The sequence below is a fragment of the Cricetulus griseus genome (genome assembly GCF_003668045.3).
Source record: "Cricetulus griseus strain 17A/GY chromosome 1 unlocalized genomic scaffold, alternate assembly CriGri-PICRH-1.0 chr1_1, whole genome shotgun sequence".
NCBI classification, from domain to species: Eukaryota; Metazoa; Chordata; class Mammalia; order Rodentia; family Cricetidae; genus Cricetulus; species Cricetulus griseus.
The window spans coordinates 221,115,892-221,126,047 of NW_023276807.1; the positions used below are offsets into that span (position 1 = coordinate 221,115,892).

At 42.8% G+C, this 10,156-nt stretch overlaps 1 protein-coding gene across 2 annotated transcripts in view; it reads right to left on the reverse strand.

Moving 5' to 3' along the window:
• The window catches only part of Ephx2 (epoxide hydrolase 2), a 38,315-nt gene extending 32,212 nt beyond the window's left edge, over positions 1 to 6,103 (reverse strand). For both annotated transcript variants that reach the window (XM_027390292.2, XM_035452801.1), the window contains exons 1-2: positions 6,003 to 6,103; positions 583 to 667 (exon numbers count right to left, since the gene is read on the reverse strand). In XM_027390292.2, the coding sequence (XP_027246093.1) occupies positions 583 to 667; positions 6,003 to 6,103 (186 nt within the window). The remainder of the gene's footprint in view (positions 1 to 582; positions 668 to 6,002) is intronic.
• Positions 6,104 to 10,156: the final 4,053 nt, after the last annotated feature.

Genomic DNA, 10,156 nt, shown 5'->3' on the forward strand with positions numbered 1-10,156 from the left:
ATAGACACACTAATTGAGAATCAAGTGGTATTACATTCTGACTACCTTATTAGAAAGTAATTGAGAATTTAGTACCAGGACCAACTCTTTTACTGAGCTCTGACTGAGTGAAACACTGCACTAAGTATTCCAAGGTTCACAATCACTTGGACATAGGTGGTGTCATCACCCATCTTATTGATAACACAATGGAGGTTTTTGAGAGGTTAAGTAACTTGCTGTGGTCTTGATATGTAAGTAGGATCTATAGATTCAGTCAGAACCCAGTCCCTGACTCCAAAGTCCCCTCCTCTGTAATTATTGAGTTAATGGTTCCAGTGGCAGTGTCCTGAAATAGCTACTCTTGTTGACATGTTTCCTGTCACAGTTCCTCAGGGCTTGAAATGCCCCTCAGATTGGCCCAGACAGACTCCAGTCCAGTCCTAAACACACTGCCCAATGTCTTACTGCTTTGTAAGTTATGGAGGGTAGGAGGATACATGACTCAAGAAGACATGATCCTGTCCATGGTGAGTTGAAGGTCAGTGTTGAAACACAATAAAGCAGAGAGCCTCCCAAGGGGTCTACACAGTGTCCTCTCACCTGAGAAAATGTGATCTTCCCTTTCATGAGTTGCTCATTGGGTCCCTCTGGGCATTCCTTCTGGAAAAGATCAGTCAGGAATCCTCTGGAAGACACAAGGAACATCACCATCACCAGCTCTCTGATGGCTTCATCATGTATCCCATAGCAGGGACAGACAGTTGCCATTTATATTCACAGACACACTATTGTCAGAAAGGACAGAAAGATGTAAGCCAAGGTCAAGTTTATTCACATGAAGCCATCCTTAGCTCACATTCTTCAAAAAGAGCAATTTTCTCCTGGTATTTATTATGTACATATAGTTCCCATTTTATCTTAATCTCTGATTTCTAAAATTATTTCCTGTGTTAAGGACTGAAATAGCTCTCCTTCAAAATCCCCACACTGAAATTCTACCTTCCAGTACTTCACAATGAGGCTATATTTAGAGGAGGGATCTTTAAAGTGATAATGAAGGTAATGAGGTCCTAATTTAACATGATTGGTAGTCTAATAAAAAGAGACTATTCAGACACACACAGCATGAACATGACTGGGCACACAGAGATGGTGCTAGCTTCAGGTCATGGAGAGATTTGTTGGAGGTAACCAACTGTCACAAATAAAGTATGATATTTTTGATTAAGAACCTGTGGTTTCTGGTCAGCTGGGGATGAAGAATCAGATATTATTATCAAGAGACCAGAATCACTGAGGTTAAATCTTCTGGAAGGTATTTCAACAGGGTCAGCACTCAGAAGCTTTGACTGGGGTCAGGGAAGGGCAAGGGTGCATCTCATACTGGCAGCCAAGCTTGGCAATGAGCATGAGTCTCCCAGGTGCTGTTAGTTTTGATGACATGAAAGCTGAAGGATTAAAGGGGTCATGGAAAACAGGTGAGCCTCAGTACTGTATGGCAGGGTCACCAGGGAGACCAGCTTCCATTGTAGTGGAGGCTCCAGCATATTAGAAGTTCCAGGACCATGGTACATCTACCTAGGACAGTATAAGTGTGGAGTGGAGCCAGCCTGAGCCTATGAGATAAACTGTGTGCTGTAGCAGACAGCACTGGGAAAGTAGATTGTTTAAGCCCATTGAAGCCCAGAAAATCATGAGTGAGTCCAAGATGTCAGGCACTGAGCTATTTACACTGCTGGAGTTTGTGTTTTCTTTGATCTAATTGTAACTGTACTCTCTGGTTCTTCTCTCTTGGAATAAGAAAGTATATAACTTGTTTTTAACTTTATAGGAGCTCACAGTTAAGAAACTTTTGATTTTTAAAGAGATCTTGAACTTCTAAGTGTTGGGACTTTAAAAAGTCAGATTATATTTTATACTGTAATATTAACATGGAGAGCTTGGGTGCAAGCCGTGAAAGGGGTATTACTTAAAGTGATAATCTTGTGTGTCAACATTGACACAGGGCAGTTAGTTTTTGTCAAATCGGCACAAATCTAGACACATCTGGGTAGAGAACATTCCAGTCAGGAATTGTCTCCACCAGACTGATTTGTTGTTATGTCTGTGGAGTATTTTCTTGGTTAATGATTGATGTGTGAAAGTCCAACCTACTGTGGGAAGACCATCCCTGGGTTGTATAAGAACAGTAGCTGAGAAAGTCAAGCATAGCAAGCCAGTAAGCAGCACTCCTCTATTCTTTCTGCTCCAGTTTCTGCCTCCAGGGTCCTGCTTTGAGCTCCTGCCCTGGCTTCCCTAGATGACGAACTGTAACCTATAAACCAAACAAACTCTTTCCCCGACAAGTTGCTTGTTGCCATGGTGTTTATCACAGCAAAAGAAAAGAAACTAGAAGATCAGCTTTGCTGAAACTTTGATCTTGGCCTTCTGCCCTCCAGGAATACTCCCCTGCTAAACCTGCCAGTCTGTGCTGTTGGCAACCCTGACTAACGAACACACCTTGTCTATTATCAGCTGCAACTGCCAAACCCCTTGCAACTATTTACCATCCCCAAGTAGAAGAACAATTATTTTCTACTTGGGAATTTTGTTTCTGACTATACAGAAGTATTTAAAAAACAAAAACAAGAAAAAAAAACAAAACCAGACTAACCCTCTTTCAGGTATAATCATCAACTCTGAGCATCTATAAAAGACCGGTACCTGAGATCTGTGGCCTTGCCCAGCTTCCACATACTAGTATTGGTTCTGTTACATTTCTGCCAGCAGTATTTTCTGAACAATCTTACTAAGGTACAATAGACATCAAATTTGCATGTTTTTAGCTTGACATTCAATAGTTCTTAGTAAAGCAATGCAAATGCCATCTCAGTCCAGCAACAGGGCACTGCCTTCTCCTCCGTGACATCCCTCAAGCCCTTTATCTGAAGTTTTAAGAACCAGCGTGCAGTCAGACAGCACAAGATTTTATTAGACACCTAAGGCATGCATGGCTGTGTGCTACCATCTGTGATGTAAAAGATGGGGAAATAACAATCCCACCTTTAGGAGACTCACAGTGACAGGTAAGCGGGGAGCTGTAGTATATGAGCGAGATAGGGAAACTAAGGAAATTACTTGTTTCTGCCTGGAAAATGGGGATTGACTACAGAAGAACACACAGGAATAGCAGGGCTGCAATAAGACCTTGCTACATTTATACAGTAAGAGCAAGCCAGGCTTATTTTGAAGTAGAAGCAATTTGATACAACAAGACTATTCTTGCCATTGAAAAACATGAACTCTACTTTTTATTACATTTATTTATGTATATGTGTGTGCACTTGCACACACATGCCACAGTGCACATGTATGGGTCAGAGGGAGTTAGTTCTCTCCTCTACCATGTGGGTCCTGGAGATGGAATTCAGGTTGTTGTGCTTGCTGGCAAGGCCCTCTGTCATTGACAGAAAATGAAACTGGTGAATCAAGAGATACAAGAGGAGCTGGAGAGCACCAGCTGCTCTTCCAGAGGACCTTTGTTAGATTCTCAGCACCTACATGATGGCTTAGAACCACCTAGAACTCCAATTCTAAAGGACCTGACACCCTCTTCTGGCCTCCATGGACACCAGGCATGCACAAGGTACAGAGATATACACACAGACAAAATACCCCCACACAAATACAACAAAAACAAAACAGAAGCAAATAATAAGAGACACAAGAAAATTTCTAAGAACTTCGTACTTCTCAGGGCGTGGCTGTGAGTTTGAGCTTTGGTTGCTTGTGTGGATGGAATTCTTATATCTGCAGGCAAGCATGTTGAAAATACCTAGTGCATGGAAGATGCTTTTTCTTCACTTTCTGAAACCTACACGATTAGCCCACACATCTCATGGGTAAACAAACTCAAAGCCAGCTCTCTGGCCTCTCCTGTTCAGCTAGTTTTGCCATAGCCTCTTCTATGCTGCCCCCCTGCCCCCACCAGGCACAACCCTAACCATGGTCACAAAGGAACTGTGTGAGAATACCATCAAGTGTTATGCTCAGTGTATCACTCTGTAGACATGGAGAACTTCTATAAATAATGGCATGTATCAAGAACACAGCTGCCCATCCACTTTACATATAAGCTAATTTAATCTTCACTCAAAATCCCCTGTGAAAGGCAATGTCTTATTTTACAGGATAGATGACTAAAAAGACAGTTAAACAAGCACATACCTGTGCACCTACACACACAAAACATCCATCCATACCCTCACATAAAAATGGGAATGGACACACACACACACACACACACACACACACACACACACACACTATTCCTTCTTCATGCCTCCTATTGGTCAAGCAGAGCTGGGAAGTAGGTTGGGAAATAGGTGACTTTTCATTTTCAAATATAGTTCTCTGTCAAAATCTACTAAACTGTTGTGTGTCCATTTGATGGTGGACTTCGTGGTCAATAGTTTATTTTTGTTTCTCAGTTGCTGATACATTTTATTTATTCACCCTGGTCAGATACTTTTCTAGAACAGCAGCCAAAGAAGCTACAATGCCACAGGGAGGCAGAGAGGGAGGAAACTACTACACTGGAACGTTGTTCTCAGAGTCACTGAGGCTACTGTATGATCAAGCAAGGGAATCTCCCTGCCATGCCCTGCTCTCCACATCTGAGAAGGTTCCTGGGTTTAGAGCAGTGGTTCTCAACCTTCCTAATGCTTCGACCCTTTAATACAGTTCTTCATATAGTGGTGACCCCCAACCATAAAATTATTTCTGTTGCTACTTCATAAGCGAATTCTTTTTTGTTGTTGTTTTTTGTTTTTTGTTTTCTTGAGACAGGATTTCTCTGTGTAGTTTTGGAGCCTATCCTGGCACTCGCTCTGTAGACCAGGCTGGCCTTGAACTCACAGAGATCCTCCTGCCTCTGCCTCCCGAGTGCTGGGATTAAAGGCATTCGCCACCAACGCCCGGCGTCTCAGTTCCTAAAACTATCGGAAATACGCGTTTTCCAATGGTCGCTACCCACAGGTTGGGAACTGCTGTTCTAGGTGTTGAGCCTCCTTTATAAAGAATAAAGGTTAAGCCCTGTTAGTGTTATAAGAATTCTAGAAGCATCAGATCTCCAGATCACAAAGCTGCCACTATGCCGCTTCCTCTCAGTGGTTATTTGGAATTACCTCTTCCTTCTTTTCTTTGAGTCCTACCAGAGTAACATTTCCTCCTTTTTAATTTTTAAAAATAAATACGCTTTCCTCCTTTCTGATTATAAGATGTGTGTAAATGGAAAGGGGAAATCATTCGTGAGCTCACAAACAATTAGTAACGTCTGGATCTTTAAAATATTTATTTTTATTACTTTTTAAAGTAGGTGTGTCTGTGTGTGCATCTGTGAGTACAAGAGCCCTAGGAGGCCAGAAGGGGGCGTCAGAGCCCCTGGAGCCTCCTGACATGGTGGCTGAAAATCGAATGTAGGTCCTCTCAAAGAACATGTTCTTAACTATAGCATACTCTCCAGCCCCATGTCTGGATATATTGATATGTTTTGTTTTGTTTTTCCCAGACAGTTTTCTACAGGCCCCTGCTTTCTCCCTCCCCCATTTGAAAGCGAGCCATTAGTTTCTGTTGTTAGCAACTACCTCCCAGGTCCTCAGGCGGTGGGCCATTTCTCTAAATTGCCCTTGGGCTAGCTCTCCTGTAATGCTAGCTTTTGGACAGAACTTTCTGTAAGTCTCAGCGGGTATTTTAAAGATCCAGTTCAATAGAATTAAACCGGTAGCAAATGGCTGAGTATCTCCTTCGTTTGCAAAGGGCGATTTTGACTTTTTTTTTTTTCTCCTAGGTTTAATTACTTAGCATTTAGAAGGGCAACGGATCTACTCGTGCACACTGGCATTTTAGTACCAGGCAATGATTTTGATCTTGCCCAAGCTCACCTGCCAAGCAATTTGAAACCTGGGCTGGACGTGTAGGCAGGGCACTCGGCGGCTGGGGACTGCCCACCTGTAACATAGACCCAGCGCGGATCCCCTTACCTGGGCAGCTCCAGGGTCTCCTCGCTGCGTCGGAGGGCGCCAGCGAGAGAGGGAAGGGCCAGCACTCCGTCAAGGTCGAACGCTGCCACACGCAGCGCCATGGCGGCCAGGGCTGCAGAGCTGAGCGGACACAGTCAGAAGGCTTCGGCCTTGACCGGAGAGGGTGGCTGGGGGACCAAAGATTAGAGTCTCCAGACTCAGCACCGCCCCCGCTACGCTCCACAACGCCATGCCACGCCCACTTCTGGACACAGCCCTGCCTACTCTCCCGCCTTGCCTGGAGCATCAAGCTAGATGTTCCACTCAAGTGTCAAGCCTGGTTTTAGCCACTTCCTCCTGCCCAGTTCAAGCCCTAGGATCCTGTGTAAGACTCCCAGCCAAACTGCCAAGCTCCCCCCACCTCCCCGCCCATTATGGGACTTCGACTTTTCGTGAACAGGCTTGGTATGTGGAGAGAGGGTTGATCTTAATAGGAGACAGAGGGAGGGAGGGAGGAAGTTACAAACATTCTCTCCTTACTTTTGGTCTTGATTGGCATATCTCTTCTCTAAATTCAGTACACATCTTTGCAAACCCCTTCCATCTGCCTTCTCCAAGCAGTGTTTCTAGAATACAACACAGCCTTCCAGTCATAGCTTGCCAACCCAGAATCCTTTCTCTCTTGATGCTTAGAAGAAATAAATCGAGCCTTTCCCCCTTTGTATTTGAAATAACACAGCTTCGAAGTGAGCTGGGCTTCTTGGAGGTTTCTGGAAAATTCCTGCCTCTTGGCCCAGTGCTCTCCCTACTTAAGAGGGAAAACAGAAACCTCACCCATTAATGAGTTCAATTAACAAATCCACCGTTTAGTCCAAGGCTGTTGTGAAAAACTGTCTCCCTTGCTGCAATGGACAATTGACACCTTCCTTTGCTCTAGCTGCTGCCAGTTAGATGGTGAGAAACCGGCTTACTGTTGGTTGATTTTTGTGATCTTTTCAGGTACTTCTTCCTCTTGCCTCAGGTCTTGTCTGGGATGGTTTTATTTTCTGAGATTCACATTTAAGAAGCAGAGAGTGGCTGAAAATGTGGGGTGTTTCCCTGAGAACAGGGAGCACTTGCAGTGGAGTGTTGTAGGAAGATTCAAGATGAACCTGGTCCTGAGACAGAAAGAGAAGAGAATGTGAACTGCATGTCTGTATCCCAGCATTCTGTATACAGAAGCAGAAAGTTCCAAGGTTCAATATTAGCCTCAATTACATACCAAGTTCAAGACCAACCTGGGTTATAGGAGGCCCTGACTTGCAGGATAAAGAAATAAGCAGGAAACACATGCAAACTGAGACAGAGACAGAAATTCAGAGAGACAGATACAGAGACATATAAATACACAGAAAGACAGATAGTAGACACACACAAAAAACAGACACAAAGAGAGACACACAGAGAGACAGACAGACAGACAGACAGACAGACACACACACACACACACACACACACACACACACACACATAAAAAAAAAAAAAGACAGTGAGGACTATTCTTGGTTGTCAACTTGATTATATCTGAAACCTAAGTGCCTGGGTACTCCTGTGAGGGATTTTTCCTTAGTTAAATCATTTGAAGTGAGAAGACTTTTAATTTGGATATTTTGAGGTGGGAAGATACACCTTTAATTCAGATCTTTTGAGGTGGGAAATTCCACCTTTTAAATCTGCAACTAAAGCATCTTCTGGCAGCCTATATAAGGACATGGAAGAAGGAAGCAAGTCCATTCCTTTGTCGGAATTAGAGCCTACTTCTTCAGGATTTCAGCATATGCTGAATACCAGCTGAGACATCCATCCTTGTGGTCTGAGCAACTACTGGAATCTTGGTCCCTCCATTCACAGGCAGCCATTGTTGGATTAGCTGGACTGTAAGCCATTCTAATAAATCCTAGTCTTTCAGCCATTCAAATAAATACTAGCCTGTAAGTCATTCTAATAAATCCTCTTTAAGTTCTTTTTCTCTAGAGAACCCTGACTAATATAGATAGAAGCACACAGACAGATACAGAGACAAAGAGACACACATACACAGACAGACAAGCAGACAGACACACACACACCAAAACAAAATATTAAAAAATCCACAATGAAAAGAATGTGATACAGGACTCTTTCAGTATATACAGTGTCCTCAAAAGTAAAGCTGACTTTTCCTTTAAGCCGATGAATCAGACTGCAGCCCAGCTTGTATACAAACTCTTAGATAAAGCCTCTAGTTGACAGGCTTTCCTTTGGGTTTCAACTTCTTCGCGCTCACCTTTGCCTGACCGTGTAATGGTCCTTCCTCCACAGCTCCTGACTAAGGTAGAACTCTGCTTCTTTCCTGCCTTCAACAACTGCTCTTTCCAGGAGCCTACGGTTTGGTTAAGGCTCCTCCAAAGCCTTGGTCCCCAACCCACAGCACTATTAGGAGGTGACAGAACCTTGAAGAGCTGAAGACCTAAGTAAGATCTTCTGGTCACTAGAAGCATGTCTTTCAAGGGTATATTGGGACTCTGACCCTCACTTTTCCTCTCCCTTGCATCCTTTTCCTAGAGTGACTGGTTTTGCTATGTGCTGTTGCTGTGGGCAATGGGGCCAACCAATCATGAAAAGACCCCTTTAAATCTGTGAGCCAGAAGAGACCTTTCCCCTTCTCTAAGCTAATTACATTGAGTATTTATTATGACAATAGAAAGCTGCCTCACAAACAGGAGGTCCCTGTCTTACTAAGTAACATAACCCTTGGTTCAGCTGCTCAATCCAGAGACCTTGGAGTTGCTGGCTGCCCATGTGCTCTGAAACTTGGTCCCAGAGCTGGTCACCTGACTGGGGCAGAGGTGGTAGCTTCTAGAGCAATGGTAGTGTTTCTTTCTTAAAGGTTCAGTTGCCTGGAAACAAATCCCTTCACAGATTTTGCTGGCTCACCCCATTACTCATACTTAATATGTTTGCCCCGTCACCCATATTTAATACATCTGACACATTATCCATATTTAATACATCTGCCTGCTACTCATGTTTAATACGTCATCTCTTTGAAAGAGGTACAGTGGTTTCTGTTGCATACATCTGCATTCTGACTGGTAGAGTGTTATTGAGTCCATAAATTTGTTTATGAAAATTATAAAGCAAAGAAGAAAAACATGACTACAAAAAAAATGGACTTTACATACCAAGTCTTTTTTTCATGAACTCACCAATAACAATTTTTATTAATATGTTTATTCACTTAAATAATGTAATGTCACACCTGATGAAACAGACCCATAATTCTACTTATCTGGAAGAACTGAGGAAGGTCGAAAAATAAAAAGTGCTACAAATGTTACCTACAGGGGGAGCTTCTGTCTAGTGTTCAGGAAGTCCCAGGTTCGATACCTAGTAGAGGACAAATGAACAAACAAGATGAAAAATATCAATGATAACGCTTGTTTTGCATACAAATTCTTAAAAAGAAAAAAATGAAGTCTTGAAAAATGAAATTCCATCTTCAAACGGGTATCATTCTTGGTTAGTGTGGTGGTTAGCTTCAACTGTCATCTTGGCACAACTTAGAATCACCTGGTAAAGTGTTGCAATGATTAATTGTTTACAGGTTGGACTGTGGGTGCATCTGGGGGTGTTGTCTGGATTGATGTGGGGAGATCTAGCCAAAATGTGGGTGGCACCTTCTGGTGGAGGCCCAGATAAAAGGACATGGAAGGGAAAGGGTCACTGTTTTGGCCTCTTGACCTTCACCATTGAGCTGAAGTTCTTCGTCCCTGATGCTACTTCAAGCTTAGCCTCTGAGGAATCTCTCCAGCTCCCAGCTTCATTTTAAAAGCTGTTTTATATCCCTGGGGGTTGGAAAAGGATTTTACATTTAGGGTTCTCCCTGCTGTGGATATTTCAGTTGAGTTATTCAGTTATTCAGTTATTCAGTTATTGATAATTCAGTTAAATTTGTTGTTTCTTAGAGACGCTAAACTCATGTTCTTCTTGATGCTTGACCCATTTATAATGTGCTATTTTTAATGTGAAATTATTTTCATTTAGTGTGAAATTATTGTTCATTCAACAAATATTTTCACAGTACTTAGTATGCCCCAGGTACTGTTGTATGTACCTGGGACTCATTTATAAGGTACTGTTGTATGTACCTGGGA